The sequence below is a fragment of the Mercurialis annua genome, linkage group LG1-X, assembly GCF_937616625.2.
Source record: "Mercurialis annua linkage group LG1-X, ddMerAnnu1.2, whole genome shotgun sequence".
Lineage (NCBI taxonomy): Eukaryota > Viridiplantae > Streptophyta > Magnoliopsida > Malpighiales > Euphorbiaceae > Mercurialis > Mercurialis annua.
Genome location: NC_065570.1, coordinates 60,347,611 through 60,365,748, shown reverse-complemented (window position 1 = coordinate 60,365,748; position 18,138 = coordinate 60,347,611). Strand labels below are relative to the sequence as shown.

The 18,138-nt window shown below is 30.6% G+C and overlaps 2 protein-coding genes across 3 annotated transcripts; both read left to right on the top strand.

Moving 5' to 3' along the window:
• Positions 1 to 165: 165 nt before the first annotated feature.
• Positions 166 to 4,083, top strand: LOC126665488 (uncharacterized). The gene is made up of 2 exons (XM_050358304.1): positions 166 to 1,481; positions 3,802 to 4,083. The coding sequence occupies exons 1-2, from the start codon at positions 181 to 183 to the stop codon at positions 3,806 to 3,808; spliced, it is 1,308 nt and encodes a 435-aa protein (XP_050214261.1). The 5' UTR covers positions 166 to 180; the 3' UTR covers positions 3,809 to 4,083.
• Positions 4,084 to 13,680: 9,597 nt separating this feature from the next.
• Positions 13,681 to 16,067, top strand: LOC126664592 (F-box protein FBW2). 2 transcript variants are annotated; one of them, XM_050357066.2, is made up of 3 exons: positions 13,681 to 13,999; positions 14,610 to 14,928; positions 15,254 to 16,067. In XM_050357066.2, the coding sequence occupies exons 2-3, from the start codon at positions 14,621 to 14,623 to the stop codon at positions 15,930 to 15,932; spliced, it is 987 nt and encodes a 328-aa protein (XP_050213023.1). In that variant the 5' UTR covers positions 13,681 to 13,999; positions 14,610 to 14,620; the 3' UTR covers positions 15,933 to 16,067. The 2 variants fall into 2 exon arrangements, with proteins under 2 accessions (XP_050213023.1, XP_050213022.1); XM_050357065.2 differs by having other exon boundaries at positions 13,683 to 13,999; positions 14,560 to 14,928.
• The last annotated feature ends 2,071 nt before the right edge of the window (positions 16,068 to 18,138 follow it).

The following is an 18,138-nucleotide window of genomic DNA, read 5'->3' as shown; positions in this document are numbered from 1 at the left end:
CCGTTTTGCACTTATTTTTTCAAAGCAAACGGTTATGTAGACGAATATGTCAAAAAATGAAAGTTGATGATTTTTTATGCCAAGAAAAAAAGATTACGTTAAATACCAAAAACACGCGAAAATTGGTGATTTTTGGTGCTTTTATTCTTTCAAAATTCTAATAAAGCCCAAAGAATTGGAATGGCCCAATACACACCTGATTCACCTTCTCCGCTATCACCAGTTTCCCCCTCCAACAGTAGAAAAAGCGAAACTTCACCTTTTGTCTCCTCCGACGATAAAACCATTAAAATGGAAGGTTCCGAAGGCTGCCACCACCACCATCACAATCACAATCAGTCCCCGCCGAAGTCTCCAGCACCACCATCACAATCATCATGCACTAACTCAACTTGCATAAATTGCGGAGGTCCAACTGCCTACCCTCCACCACCACACCAGCAAACTCCATTTCCTTCAATGTCGCCGCCCCCAGCATATCGTCCGATCCGATCTCCGGCGATAAACCTCCCTCCTAACAACAATATACAGCAAGCTATAATCCTCGCACCTGTCCCTCAGTCCCAAAAAGTACTTCCCATTTCCCCTCCTTACCACTTTCAAACCCCAATTAAACACATTCAATCTCCCGACGATATCCGACGCTTCCACAGCTCCACCTCCGGTCAGAATTTCCTCGGCTTCGTCGTCGCCCTCTCCGAATCCATCCGCGGCTGCAAAATCTCCGACCCCTTCCACGAATCAGTCACCGTCGCAACCCTAACTTTCATCCTCCAAACCCTTATTAATTGGATAGAAGAAATCCCTCCCGTCCAGCAATCCGCTCGTTACGGCAACATTTCCTACCGCACCTGGCACAACCGTCTTGAACAAAACAGCGAGTCACTAATGCTACAGTTTTTGCCCGATCATCTTAAACAATCAACGGTCGAGATTATTCCTTATTTTACTGATAGTTTTGGGAATTCTAGTCGAATTGATTACGGGACTGGCCACGAAACTAATTTCGCTGCTTTTTTATATTGTTTAGCTAGAATGGAGTTAATTAAAGAACAGGATTATCAAGCTGTGGTGGGTAGGGTTTTTGTTAAGTATATTGAGTTAATGAGGAAATTGCAGTTGGTTTATTCCTTAGAGCCTGCGGGTTCTCATGGTGTTTGGGGTTTGGATGATTACCATTTCCTGCCATTTATATTTGGTTCTTCGCAGTTGATTGATCACAAGTATATGAAACCTAAGTCTATTCATAATGAGGATATTTTGGAGAATTTTTCGGATGAGTATATGTATCTTTCGGGTATTGTCTTTATTAAGAAGGTTAAAAAAGGTTTGTTTGCCGAGCATTCTCCATTGTTGGATGATATAAGTGGTGTTCCCAATTGGAAGAAGGTTAATAGTGGTTTGCTTAAGATGTATAAAGCTGAAGTTTTGGAGAAAGTTCCTATTATGCAGCATTTTCTGTTTGGGTGGCTCATCAAGTGGTACGTCATTTATTTACGTGTTATGAGTATTTAGTTTATCCACTTCTTCATATGCAACTTTTGTTTTGTTAGATGAGTTGTGTTTTATGGTAACTATAGTTGTGTGTGATTGAGGACAAAGTATATGGGTTCGTTATCTATTGATTTCTGTTTATGTAGATCATTTGATAAGTCGTTTAGCAAGGCAGCAAACTATACATGGTCAAGTACATATTTGTAGATAGCGAGCAACATATATTCATTGTTTTCCATATCGCAGCATGTGGCACTTCATATTTCAGAACATTATCATTAATATTTATTGAAGTTTGAGTAGATGAATGATCCATATAGCTCTACGCTTGTGTTGTTTTAACTATGTAGTATGTAGATTTTAGAAATCTGTCTGCGTGAAGCATAAATCTCTTGATTCTTTAGTCTCAGACCTGTTGTTGCTTTACACCTAATGTCTAATCAGATATATAACACCGGAGTGGTGATGCCTTGCTTCATATTTATACTTTCAAAAATATTTGACATGTATATTTGGGTAATTAATTTTGGTGACTCGTCTCGTCAGATTTTTTGTCCGTCATGTTTGTTCTTTACTATACAAGCATGTTGTTAGAACATGTAATATGTGTGCTGGCTCTGGCTCATACTTGTTTGGCCTGGCCTAGGTTTTGAGATTACGGCCTAGCATGCAAATTTTTTACTGTTACATTATGTGAGTGAAAGATTGCTTTTTTTAGTTGGGATGGTAATTCTGAGAGTAGAAGGTCGTGCTTGTCATGACCTTGCCCCGCCTTTGCATGATGAATATGAAATCGGTTTTAGGGATAACAACTATATTAATTTTTTTGAGTTGCTTGAAAAATCTCCATGTCTAAAACTCCAAATCAAAGATTTTTTAAAGGTTAACTACAAGTTTTACATGCCCTTCATTTGTCATTAAACCATATAGATTGAATTTTTATATTATTTTTCTTTCATTTATACCACATAAATTGTTTTTTTCCATTTGATTGCAAAACCAAACTCCTTTTGTTTTTCTTAGAACAGTAGAACAGACTTTGTAGGCTTGCTTGGTTCTGTAAGAATTTACCTTCAGCATAAACTCATAAGGTCATCAACAAGAACTAATTTTGGACTGATAGTTATGTCACTTTGTATCTAGAACTCGGTAACATGTGACTGATTATTTCCGAAGAATGTAATTGAGCGGCCTCATATTTACACTAGACACCAAGGAGTGCATGATCGTTCATAACTTTCCAGTTATAGTCAGGGCAGGTTCTGTATTATCCATTGTTTAAGATGGCATCTTGCCATCTACAATGGTATACTACGTACTTATATTTCTGGGAGCATCTGAAAGCAATGAAGATCTTGTCCTTGGTGTCTTTTCTGAGCTTTATTCACAAGGAAAGCTACTTCCCATCATATACATATCTTCGCATGGATCCTTTCAATATGAGTAATCTCTAAGACTATGATAATTCAACTTGATGGTAGTTGCTGTTAGTTGATTTCATGGATTTGTTTTTGCAGTGGAAGGCATATTTGAATGCAGTTGTCATAATGATAGTACCATTGAAAGACCACCTATTATATACACTTAGTCCAACTATATAAAGACATTGATTCTCATAAGATGCCAAGATTTATTGCTCATAAGAGCAAGGTGATGAATTCTTCCAGTCATTGTCAGGTTCATGTTGGAGTTTTCCCATTAAGCTTCTATATGGCATTGTGTTTACTGTCCTACCTTTGTGTTTGGGAAAGCATCTCTAGATATACTTTTCTCAAGCCATGTTTTACCAGAAGCACTTACAGAAGCATTTTGAGAACATGTAAAACTAATAGCATTTTTGCAGACACAAGGCTAATAAAACCTATAGTTTTAACTTTTTTTTAATTATTTTATGGATACACCTTTCCTTGGACATGTTTTTGTCTGCATGGTAGTCATACGGGTGCAGAATAAATGTATTTTAGGATTTCTAGGAGAAACTAGTTATACTTAACGGGGGACGTACATTGAGGCACATTGGTAAATTCAAATTACCTTATGGGAGATATTGTTAAATACTTAAATATAGCAACCCTGCAAGCCTGAGTATGTTTCCATACGTTGGTGCTGTAGCAGTAATTATGGTATTTGAGTCCTTTTTCACTTTGATTGTTGCATTACATGCATGATTGTATTGATTATATTCTCCGTAATCCCATGTCTGATGCTACATCTTACTCCGATCGTTGTATTATCTGTTAAAACATCTGATATAGCCGAGCATATTGTTGATTTAAAGCTGACATTTTGTTCATTTCCTTGTAACAGGGAGTAGTGTATGGTTATCAGCTTTGTAGGATCATATGCTACAAAATCAAGAGAAGCGTTTCTTGTTTGTTTTTGCACAGTACAATTATAATTGATCATCATCACTGGAATAGAAATATGATAAATTTTGTACTGTGAATTCACTTGAGGTTCCTCGCTCCCCATTGTTTTTATCTTATCATGCTACTTTGAATGGCGAATGCAGATGCAGCTCCTGCTTTTTTTGCTAACAACTCAAACTCACAGCAGTAAACAATTATATTGAGTTCTATTTTCTTGCTAGGTTGTAGAACAAGTATTGGGGTGTGGTTTTCATTTCCATGGTCGTCAGTCCAATTTATTATGGTTTATAACTTTGGCAATATATATATATATAGTAATTATAGTGTTTGCTATTATAACACTTCCCGAATCAATAGAAGGATCGGCGGTATAAGATACCGTGCTGGTTAGACCTTCAAGGATGGCTTTAACCTGGCCGCTGACGGTGTTAAATGTTCAGTGATATGTAGATCTTGGCTATTATCTGTCAGAATTGGAAATAATTTGAGTGTAATTCAAAATGAAGAAACATGGAGAATCTCTTGAGGTCAAGTCACTCATTCCAATTGTCAATCCAAGATTTGCAGCTTATTGATTTAACAGCTTTGTAGAGTAATTTAACAGTGAACCTACTGCAATATTAACCTCCCAATCCAAAGGCTATATAGTCTTTTCCTTGTTATGTAAGGACTAAAACTGAACTTTTACTATCCATCCGAATTTTTTACGTATTTCTGTAAAAGCTGGACTCTCTCTGGGCCTACTGTCAAAAATCAAAGAGAAGCAGAAGCAACCCTTTGGTGTGTGGGAAATAACTCTATTAATGCATTCTACTGATTATCATGTTTTGGTATTACCATACAACTATTGACCTCATCACTTGTTTTTTCAGCTTTATGACACCAGAAAATTGAGTGGAATAATAAGAATTTTACAGCTTAAACATTTGGGTTAATTACTTTTAACCAATAATTTACATGTGAACTATTATTTTTCCCATCAATTTTAAAAAAAATTACTATTTCTCTCCTTATAATATATTTATTTTTTAACTAAAATCCCCCTTAATAAAAGGGTTTCAGTTATATTACATGAAGGTCAAAGAGATAATAGTGATTTTTTTAAATTGAAAAGGGGACAATAGTTCGGACCTAAACTTAAAGAAATGATGGTAATTAATTCTAAAAAAAAACTGTACAGCAACTAATGCTTCTCTAATACTGAAAATTGCAAATCAAAATTTGTGCGAGTTCAAATTTGATGATAACAAAATAATTTTCAAATAAAAAAAAAGAAAATCATTATGCAAATGGGAATTGTACAAAAGTCTATTCTAGTGAAATATAATGGTGTAGTCACTACACATGTGATTAGACAAGGTAACATGAACTGAAAGGACAGGGAACGTAAATAAATAATTAAAATGGCACAATAACATACGCAATAATTTCCAATATGACCTTATTATTATTGTTTTAGCATTTTAGGTACCTCCAAGATGAGATTAACTTCCATCTAACTCCCAACATCATTTAGTGGACATTAAAAAAGATAAGCGGTCTTTTTTAACACCATAGCCGGATTTATATAGAAGATATAGTAAACAATTGTCTATTTCGTAAAATGAAATTTTTAAAAAATTGATTTATATGAATATTAATGGCATACAAAGACGGATGTAATGTTACACCCGTATTTTATCGTTAGATTATGCATTCATTAAATATTCATTATCATTCATTAAATTGATAGAGTCCATTTAGAATATCAATTCATTGGTTTGAGAATTGATATGACTTAATTGAAAATGAAGTTCGTCGGTAAACTAGGTTAATTTTGTTTGTTTGAAACGAATTGAAACTTTTAGATTTAAATGGAGTTTATGGAATTTTGCAAGGACTAAATGAAATATTATTATTTTCATTATCATTTATATATAATCAATTATTTTATTTTACATAACAAATATCCTTTAGTATAAGTTTAAAAGCACCCCTTTAATATTTCTTTTGTTTAAAATCTAAAATCTAAGAGAACAAATTATCAAGGTCGTGGGTTCAATTACTCCCACAAGCGCTTCCCCTCCCCCAATTATCAAAAAAAAGAGAAAAATTTGAATTTCATCATCCCTAACTCCATTTCAGCAACCTAAATCTCAATTCTTCAAGTTTTAAAGAATTAGAAGGTGTGAGAGAACCTACTTGATAAGTTCTTGTATCAATTTGTGCTCTGAGTTATAATTTGCCTCTTTATTGTTTTGTTTTGTGACAGAAATTATAGCTTCTGCATTTTGCACATAAGTCGAGGTATATAACTCCAAATCAAGTAATTCTTGATTCTAGAAAAATTTTAGAGTGTCTCCTACAGCTTTTGTTCTTTGAGTTTAAATTGGTTCGACCGTTTTGATACCTAAAATAACCCCGACATGCTATTACTTCAAGTGTGAAGGCAGTTTTGACCTCAACTCACTAAAACTTGCATAATTCATTGCTCAGATATTGAATTGATGAAATTCTTTTGATTTGAATTCTAGACTCAGGAGGCTAAACTTTCACTGAAGTGTTTGTTAAAATTATGTCTATATTATTCCCATAACATGTTTGATTTAGGCCTAATGTTATGCCTATTAAGGCAGATTTGTTGCCAAGTTTATAATCATGCATAAATCATATAGAAATTCATTTGTAGGAGCTGAATTTTGGTCAATTCAGTATTAGATATGTGTATAAGTATATATATGTGGTTGGGATGGTGTTTTGTGATTTACATTACTCATTTAGGTGCTCGTTTTGGCAACGATGGTGCAAATATGAAGTAAGGCAACTTGTGACGTGATTTTGGATGAGTTTTGGTTGTTGTGGAGTGAGTAGATATACTAACCCTTGAAACTGAAATCAATTTGCTATTTTGATATTCAAACTGTTAAGGTTTATTGTGTTTTAAATGGTTATATATAGTTGTTTTGATAATGCACGAAAGGTGTTCGATAAAATGTTTCTTTGAACGTTTTAAATGATACATTATGCAATGTTGTTTATAAATGAAAGATGTGTTGATTTAAACCAATATGTGAATTTGATTATGGTTAATATATTATCCTTTGATATATTGACTTATTGGTTGTGAAAGTGTTATGCCTTCCAGCGAATTCAATAGTCATTTAATTTGGTAAATGATGCATGAAAATGTTTGAGTTGGTTAAGTTTTGAATGATAATTTGAAATGGTTTTTTTATTAAATTGTAATGAGCTTTGATGAAATGATTTGAGATTTTTTTTATATGATATGCCTACTCTATAACAATAAATTTATGAGGTATTGAGTTGTGATATGCACCTGGTTATGTGCTGAGTTAGTTATATGCACATGTGAGATATTGTGAGTGTCTATGTGAACACATGGCACTTGATTGATGGACAGTGTAGGGAGAATGGTTGTGCCGTGTTAATGACGGAGAAGAGTTAGCCGTAAAGTGTGCCTAGATATGTTGGTTAGACTGCAGATCAATGTTGTGTTTCTGATTATAAGTCTATGGTGTATATTATTTTATAGAGTAATATATCAATTTTATAGTTGATGATTGTTACAAACTATGTTTCATATTTAAAGTGAAATTGTTTTGATTTTCGTCAATATTTGTAAATGCTTTCGTGGTGGACTTTACGAGTATTTTGTGTTGTATTAAACTGTTTTCTATTATCCGTTTTAGATATACTTATTTTAAGTATATAAATGTCTTATACTTGTTATGTATTCACTAAATTTTCGCTCACTTTAGTTGTTTTAAAACCTTTTCAATGAGCAGGACAATTTATAGTACATTTGATTAGAGATGGAGTTAGGTATAGAATTTGGACTTGAGAAATTGAGGTTGGCCGCACCTCCGAATTTTGAGATGTCTTAATGTTTTGTTTTAGAATAAACTTATTTGTACATATACATATATATTTGTATTATATGTATAAAAGTTTGTAATAATACTCAGTTTTCATATAATGGTTTAAAATAAAATATTGTATACAGACTTTTTATATATTTTAACTTAATTATTTATAAAACACGTTTTACAATTATGATTTGATAAAAATATTTTAAATAACTGTTAATCTCATGCTATGTAAGGTAGGGCCAGACAGGACCTGGGCCCTACCTCCCATATTTTTTTTTAATCTAAACTATTAATATAATTTCCTAAGATAGTTTTAAACTTTGATAATAGTGTTAGCCATGTACAATTTCATTTGATGACGTAGAAATACTACTAAGATTAGGATTGTCCAGGAAATCAAAATGTGTAATAAATCCTAATATTTATATAAATCAACTTACAATTTCTCTTAGGTTGCATTATTAAATTTTAAATCTAAAATTTTCAATATTTTTTTAACTCTTTTCGAATACAGTAAATTTAACTAATTTTTTCATTTTTTTTTCTAAATCCTCTTCCATTAATCTGAACAATTTAACGCCACTCATCGGCCTTTGATTTGAAAGTACGTAAGCTTTTGAATATAAATTTATAACTTAAGTTTAGAACCAATTTAAGTTGATTTATATAATGATTAATTATTGTATGTAACAAACTACTCTTAAAAATCATCAATATTTTGAAAAAGAAAACTAAACATGTTTTTAAAATAACAAAAGAATTGAATTATATATTTTACATTAAAAAATTTACTAATTATATATTTTAGTTATATTTTTTGTGATATGATATTTTGATTTTCTTGAATTGAATTTGTAACTTACCTGGATTTTGGACGGGCTTCGTCACCGATGACATAGGTTTGATTAGTTTTATTTTATTTATCATTTTATAAAATTATAATAAATAGGGTTAATGTCAAAAAAAATCACGAACTTCACATGTTTTTTTCATTTTAATCACGCAGTTTAAATTTTCTCATTTTCATGCGCATACCATTTTTTTTTCAAATTCATACACGGTGCTGAGATGACATTCATTCACTGGTGTAAAATGATCTCCATCTCAGCAAATTACACCAATGGAGCTGTGACACCTCAGTACCGTGCATGAATTTGAGAAAAAGTGATAGTTCGTGCATGAAAATGAGAAAATTTAAACAACGTGATTAAAATGAGAAAACGTGTAAAGTTGGTGAATTTTTATGACATTAACCCTAATAAATATAACCATTTTATAAAATTTTAACAAATATAACAATTCTATAAAATTATAATAAATATATATTATTTTGTTAAACAAAAGATTAACTCCGCCCAGCTGGTGCATAGATTTATGTTTTTTCGCAGGATAGAGAGAAGTAAATAAATTATTACCTCATCAAAATTGACATTCCACATCAGTTAAAATTAAGAGAAAAACTGCCAGGACTTGTGAAAAAATTTAAGTCAATGGAGTAAGATTATGCATTGGAATTCAAATTTTCAATTCCACAGTTTAAAAGATGAAAAAAATATTTTTTCTTGTTTCAAAATCATCTGTTCAATCTTAGTTTTCCATTAATATTTTAAATGCGAAATATATTTTTAAAAACAGCTTTGCTTTTCTATTCAACTTAATGTTAAAGCAATGGCAGTTTCCTTTATTTCCAACAAATATTCTCTTGTAATTATTGTTGGTTCACAATATTTAAAAATCTAAAATTAAAAATCAGAATAAAATAATGTTCACTCAATTTTTATGAAAATAATTCTCAGTTTTGAGAAGATTTTACAATTTTTATATTATAATATATATATATATATATATATATATATATATATATATATATATATATATATATGAAATGTTGATTTTAACCTTTTTATCTATAAGTTTATTTTTGTTTTGAACTTTTTTTTCAATATACTTTTAGGGAAAAATATTCTGAGAACAAAATTATTATTTGAATAGTGATAATTGAAGTTATTTAGTTTACTATTTATTTTGTCAAATAAATAAATGTTTATTTTTTTAATTCATTAAGTAATTTTTTTAAATATAAATTTTTAAACTATTTAATTTGATTTGTCTTTTAAAGATGATTTTTCTAGCTAATAAAAAGTTAGATTCTTTATTTTTCTGAAAATAAAATACATCCAACTAAAAAACTATTTTTTTTAATTTATTTAACTCCAGCTAAGTAAAAAGATGGTCCAGCTAAATAAAGTCTTAATACGACAAACAGAAAAAGAAATACTTACTTGGTTTGTTTTGTACTAATTTCCGAAAAGTTAACTTTCCGGGAAGTATAGTTCCTGGGAAGTTAACTTCCCGAGAAGTTTAACATAAATTGCTTGCTTTGATTTTATTTCTGGGGAAGTACAAGTTTAATTTTAATATAATATATTAATTTTAAAATTAAAAGACAAAAATGTCCTTTTATATATCTTTAAATTGTTACATAAACAAATATTATCTTATTTATATAAAATTAATAAATAATTTAATTATTATTTATTGACTCTTACCTTACGATTCAACTACTATTTGAGTGAGTTTTTAGATATTGAATAAAAAATTATTAATTGTATTATTTGATTTTAAATAATAAAAATATTGTCAATAATATATTACATAAAAAATATTTAATTTTATTATAAACAATAAATAAAAATAAATTAGTTGTATTTTATAAAGTAAAATAAAATATTTTTATATGAATTTTAAAAAAGTAGAAAAAACTACTTAACGATAAATCAAAAAAATAAATAGAATATGCTAAAAAAGTTCTACTTACATAGGTTTTGTTTAGAGAAGTCACCTCCCTTTAATTAGGGAAGTTAAACTGTTAACTTTCCGAGAAGTACAATGCTCAAGTTGAACAAAATACGAAAATTTTGCTATTTTCTGAGAAGTAAAACTTTCCAAACTTACTTACCTCCCATCAAGCGTTAGTTTCTTGAAAATTTGTTAAATTAATACCGGTATTTTTTTATAAGTATAAAAGCATCTCCGATGGTAATTTTTGCAGCATATTATAAAAAATAAAGAACATCTTACATATAAAGAAAACACAATTTTTAACTATAATCTGATAAACTCTTTAACATGTAACACTTTATTTAATAAATATTAATTAATTCAATTGTTATGTTTATTTTCTGTTATTATAATTTTTTATATTTTTTTATGTTGAAATAAATTTAAAACACATCTTTTCAAAAATAAAAAAATAATCCATATGTTTTCAATTTAAAATTTATTAAAAAGATAAAAAAATAGATAGTGAGTTTGTCTCTTCACATGTAGAGAGCCAGATATGTTTTCTATTTTAAATTTATATTATAGAAAATCCATCGAATTTTTATTCTAATATTAAATCTTTAAATAAAGAGTTAACTTTTTTTAAAGAGCTTATTGGAGATATTTTAATATATTTAAAAAAATTGAAAAGTGGATTTTAAATACTTGAAATCCCCACCTAAAAAAAGTAAAAGCATAAAGTCAAAAAAACAAAAAAACTAATAGTGATTACTTTTAGTTAAATAATAAATAAGTATTGAATATTAAAATTTAGAATATGTAAAATCATAGAATTTTTATTTTATATGCTTATATTTTATAATATTTTAACATAAAAATAATAAAATATTAAATATAATACATATTTTAAATTTTGCCTCAATTTTAAAATAATATATTGAATAAAAAACTTTTAATTTTATAACTTACAATTATTAATAGTCATTTTAAATGTGTATGTCTGTAAAAAAAATTAGCATATGTTAAATTTGGCACTAAATTAAATTAGTATGGGTATAACATTTGTAATAGAGATGTGTATTTTATTTTAGGATGGTGCTACTGTTAGAGCAACAAATGATCGAGATACAGTAATATCTTTTACTTTAACAAAATTAGTCTCTTTTAATTTGTATTTATTTATTTCTTATCAATAAAAGAGTGACGTTTTGTTAAAATAAACTTTTTTTTATTAACAATTGTTGCTCTGATAATAATGTTACCAATGCCTTATATGATAAATTTTGACTAAACCCATTTTTGGATTCCTAAACTATACTATTTTGATTTATCAGATCCTTCAATTTTTATTTGACTTCCTCAGCTAAACTTTCATTTTTTATATATCAGGTCCTTCAACTTCTATTTGACTTTCTCAAATCCCTAAACTTTTGTTTTTTTTATTCATTAGGTTCTTAAACGGAAATCTATTTAAAAAACTTAATGAACCAAAAAATAAAAGTTTAAGCACCCAATGAACCAAAAAAATAAAAGTTTAGAGACCCGAGAAAGCCAAATAAAAGTTGAAGAACCTGATGAACCAAAAAAATAAAACTTTAGGGACTTGAGAAAGCCAAATAAAAGTTGAAGGACCTGATGATCTAAAACTATATAATTTAAAAACCCCAAAATAGGTTTAACCATAAACTTTTATCATTGTCATTTTGATTTACCATTGCAATGGAAATATTTAAATGTCAAATTTGACATGACATATAACAAATTGCTAAATTAGCACCAGCAATAGTATTGCATTGATTAAAATTTTAAAACTCAAGATTAAATTACACTCCCTCCGTCTTTTTAATTATCTATTTAGCAAAATATATTTATCTCTAATTAGTTGTCCATTTAAGATTTTAATGTGATTTTAGGTATTATCTTTCAAATTTATCCATCCCTAATAAATGACGAACAATGCTATATAACCCAACACTTTTAACCCACCTTTTTGTACCGTCTGACGTGACAATCAAAAAGTAGATTGATTAAATTATGTTTTTTGACATATACACTTTTAGATGGGAATTGGACGAAATGAAATATTGCCACGTAAGGTGGGTTAAAAATATGTGTTATAAAACATTTTTTATAAATGACTCTATGTTTTAATTTGAAAAGCATTTACTAACTTATGGGCTATATTAGTATGTTTTTTTTATCAACGAGTTATAGCTCAGATGGTATAAGCGTTGGTAGTAAACTGCTAGGACGTCCTCCCACAAGCGCTTTCCCCTTCCCAATTAGCGAAAAATGTACTTTTTTTTATAAATTAAGATAAAAAGAACACTATTTTGGTATGTGCAATATTGGTTAAATGAACAACTAAAAAAACGAGAGAGTAGTATTAATATACTGCAATGCTGTAGTGACACTAGTTGAATGATGAAATACTTTTGAATTTATAGGTTTTTGTTAATTTTAATTGAAATGTATAAATTTTGTTAATCTAAGTTCATATATTTTTGGGCCTAAAACAATGTAGAACTCCTCCACTTGTTGTCGGTAGGGTCATTTAAGATTAGTAGTAGTAGCTTATAACAACAGCAATCACTCTCCAGCAAAGAAATTATTCGAGAAATGAAACTGTAAGAGTAATTTAAGGCTGAACAAAAATCTGATGGATATTTAAAACTTATTTTTGAGAGAAATAAATAGGGTACCAAAATCAAATAAAATCCCATTATTAAAAGGCCAAATGTTGTAAAAAGGCCAAACCTTTTATAAAAGTTTCACAAAAGTCCCGACTTTTCAATTTTGTCGATTTTGGCCAAAAATAAATTATTTGGTTTCAGTTGTGGCCAACTTTCAATTTGATTTCAATTTGCCTATGTGGTGCCTATGTGACGCCTATGTGGCATGCCAAATATTGAAAGGTCAGGACTTTTGTGAAACCAAATAATCCATTTTTGGCCAAAATTGACAAAATTGAAAGGTCAGAACTTTTGTGAAACGAAATAATCAGTTTTTGACCAAAATCGACAAAATAAAAAGGTCATGACTTTTGTGAAACTTTTGTGAAAGGTTTGGCTTTTTTATAACATTTGGCCTTATTAAAACAGTCGTTAACAAGAGCTTGATAGTTCTGTCACCAAGAAATAATAATAAAAGCTATTCATTTTCTTCTCTTTGTTCTTACTAAAGTTTTTAACTTATTGTTTTTACTGTTAATTTGTTGCATTGATACTGTTTTTAGTTAGGTGGGTAGATGGGGCTCTACTAAATTTTGTAGCTTTCTTACTTTTTTTTCTTTCCAATTTACCCTCTTCTTCTCATCCTTTTTTTCCTCGCTCACTCTCTCTCTATTTCTGGTTCTTTCTCTTCTTTTTTGGCTTCTGTTTGTGGCGGATAAATCGGTGACTCTATTTCCAAATCCCAAACAAAATCAAAACAGAAAAGCCTCACTCTTTCTTCCAACAAAACCCATCTTTTTTCCCTTTCCAGGTCTCTGTGTTTTCCATTCTATTTCTCTTTTAATTTATCTGTGTTTTGTGTGGTGTTTTTTGCTTTCAAGATTTGGAAACATGCAATTTTCTTGTGTTTACGTTGTTTATAATCAGTTTTAGTTTTTGTGTTTTGTGGTGTTAGGGATCTGTGAACTATGTTTCTGGTTTGTTCTTCTTTGATTTTCTGTTTATTGTTTAATTTTATCTCCAGATCAATTATTTTTAGTCATTTTCTTTCGCTTTATCCAGATTTTTAGGCATAGCTTTGTTATTATCGGAAATAATTTGTTGGGGCATTTCCAGTTTCTTTATTTGCTATGTTGATGTTGAGTAATAATTTATTTACCTTTTTTTCCTTTCCTCATTTTTGGTAATTTTTTTCTTATCTCTTTGCTTGTTTCTGTATCTGTCTATGCCTATCATTGTCCATAATTCTCATTGTAGCTACTGAAAAAGATCATTTTTTTACCATTTGTTAGCGGCAAGTTCATCTTTTGCTTTGAAATCTTTGTCTCTCTTCTGATATAAATTCTGCATATTTGGGAATTTTTTTTGCAGGTTTAAAGATTAGGGTTTTTTTTGAGTTTGTGATCTTGGATTATATGCAGAGGCTATGTAAATGGAAGGTGAAAGTGAGTACCGCTGTTGGGATGAGCTGATTCCTGATGCACTCAGCCTTATCTTTAGAAATCTTTCTCTGCAAGAGCTACTAACTGTGGTCCCTAGGGTTTGCAAATCATGGAACAGAGCAGTTTCGGGGCCTTACTGTTGGCTAGAGATTGATATTCAGGAATGGAGTGAAAAACGCGACCCTCGTCACATTGATCGCATGCTTAGAATGTTGATCACTAGAAGCTGTGGTTCACTTCGCAAGCTCTGCGTCAGTAGCATCCCCGATGATGCTTTTTTCTCGTTCCTTGCTGACCAGTAAGCTGAACTTAACTCATTTCTGTTCTCGTTGCCAGAATTTTTAGTTTCGATTTGATAAGCTTGTGTTAAATCTTGTAGTTTGCTTAAAGTGCCTAGTTTAGATTGTAGATAGCCTTATTGGTGTTCTTTATGGTCTTCTTGGGATTTACCTATGTGTATAAGAATATTGGTCAGATTTTGATGCTTCTTTGTTTTATCCTATTGTAGCACTTTCTTGCTGTAACTGCGATCACCGTATGTAGTATAAGGAGCTTGTTTTGTGTCGTGTTTAGGGTTAGTGAAATTGATGACGCTTGTTTTTTGTTTTGGTTGGTTTTGCAAGTGCTGGATCCCTTCAAACATTGAGGATGCCAAGAAGTGAAATAAGTGACTCAATTGCAGAGCAGATTGCTGGAAGGCTTTCGACGCTCACTTTCTTGGATGTGAGCTGTTGTAATAAAATCGGTGCTTGTGCTTTAGAGGCTATCGGAAAGAACTGTAAATTGCTTTTGGGGCTGTGCCGGAATGTGGAGCTAACATCTACAGCCGATCAGCTCCCACAAAATAATGAGGCTCAAGCCATTGCTAACACGATGCCTAAGCTGAAGCATTTAGAGATGGCGTACCACCTTCTTATCAACACAGATAGCGTGCTGAAGATCCTTTCGAGCTGCCCTGAGCTCGAGTTTCTGAATTTGACAGGATGCTGGGATGTGAAACTCGATAATAACCTCCTCAAGGAGAAGTTTCCTAAACTCAAGGTGTTGGGACCTCATTTACTGGAGTATTACGACATGAATGATTGGGAGGATTACTGCTCCGAATATTCAGATGCTTATTCCGATGCTTCCGAGTATTTCGCCTGGGAAATCTTTTCCGGCGACATGGAAGACTTTGATGATGACGACGATGATAGTTATGATGGAATGTGGGGTGATGAACAAGGGCTGGAGGAACTCGAGCTAAGGTTTTACGAAGGAATGGACAATGCTGCATTATATGGTTGGCCTCCATCTCCATAGCTTTATGTTTCCTTTGTTCAGTGTTTTTTTATATTTCTGCACTAAATGCATCAACCTAGTACTTGCTTTATGCTCTATGAATATATAAATATGTTTCAATAGAAATGAATGAAGTTGTATGCTTTTGTATCACAATCACTCTCTTGTTATCTCGAGTATATGAATAGATAGTCTCATGAAATAGGACATATGTAGCGGACTCTTCTTCATTCAGACCCAAAATCAGAAATCAGAGCCTCCTGCCAGTAAAAAAATATTAATGGTTAGGCACCCTTTTGAAGTAAAACTTCTCTGATATTTTAAGCAGCGTTTTTAAAATGCCAATTATTGCCTGAATTGAATGAAAAATATTTATTAAGAGAGTCCATATAATTAAATCTTAAACATATACGTAAGACTTTAACTAGTACACATATAGATAGACAAATTAGTACAAAAATCATATTTTTACTAGTAAATAAAGAATCAAACTGTTTTTATGGTTTATCCCGTTTAATGATTTTTGGTTTTGCGGTTCACACAGTTGGACTAGAACGAACTAGATTGATCTCTGATTTGCAACTGAATTGGTAGAACCGGTCGATCTGGTTTGATTCTGAAAACACTAATTTTAAGAGCAATAGAAGTGGGCCATGGATGAATTTTTGAGATGAAAATTATTGATATCCATGACTTTGTGACCAGGTAGCTGGCCACTAACCAAACAACTTTAAACCCAAGCATTGAAATTCAGTGTTCCATTAGAGTGGTGATGAAGTTTGAGGTTGAGTGTCCAGTTGTTCAAGGCGAAAAAGAGCTTAGGCTTTTTGACTTACTTGTTTAGGCTCTGCTCACTTCTGCAGCTGCTATCCAAAGAGTAGCACTGGTTCGTGCGTAGTGTATGTATGTGTAGTGTAGGCTTTTTATTTGTCTGTGATGTATGCATTTGTTCTTTTTTTTATTGTATGTTGATAATTATGGGACTGAAAGGTGGCCAACAGAAAGAGAATGATTAGGTAAAATGTTGAATGCACAAGTCAATAAAGTTTCAAATGTTCGCAATATTTTATCACTCAAATCAACTTCCATACATTTTTAATGATCTTGTATTAAAAATTCATGATGATGACGTCTCTGCAGATATACTTCGCTACAACTTTACAAAATATTAGGAGTTAAAGGTTCAATTCTGTCCCTGAATTTGTATTTTGAAGTCAAACAAATCATTTTCAATTTCTTTGATTAATTAGAGATCCTAAACTCTCTCATATCATGTCAAATAACTCCTTATTTGTATATAATCTGCACGCAATGCACAAAATATATTATGTTAAGGGTTATTTGACATGATTTTAAAGTCTTTAGGATCTGAGTAATTGATCCTGAAGATCACTGAACTTTCGAATTTTTTTATTTCAGTCACTAAACTATTTTTTTTATTTTGATCACTGAACTTTCATTTTTTTTTCATTTTAATATTTTCCGGCAAAAAATACTTAGGTGGCAGCCGGAATTAATTCTTTTTAACCTGAAAACTTGCCATATATGCATTATTTAATCTAAAAAGTCATTTTCAAAATGAAATTATGTATATGTGATAAATTTTTAAATTAAAACTTGTAAATTCCGGTTATCACATGTCAACTTCCGGCTGCCACCTAAGTATTTTTGGCCTGAAATACCGAAATGAAAAAAAAATGAAAGTTCAGTGATCAAAATGAAAAAAAAATAGTTTAGTGACTGAAATGAAAAATTTCGAAAGTTCAATGATGGTCAGAATTAATTACCCTTAGGATCTCATAGGATCTAATCATTAAAATGGACGAGAATAAATTTGTTGACCCCGAACTACAAATTTAGGAACCATATTGACCTGCTCAAATATTCATTCTACTTGATAAAAATGTAAAGTTGAAGAAATACATAAATTCTTATGCATATTTGATCTTGCGGTAAGAACATATTATTCAATTTTATATGAGACTTGTTTATTATTATTATTTAATTATAATATATAATTTATTTTATATTAATTATATCTTAAAATTCTTATAATGATAGTTTGATTCGTTAATTAGATTGGTTGCCGTAGTGGTGAAGTTTTCTTTTATAGATGCAAAATCTTTGATTCAAGTAGTCACCGTCACATCCAAGAGATTTATTTCTTTCAGAGACCTATCTTATATTGATTAAAGATAGTTACAACTTACAAGCAAGTATTCAATCT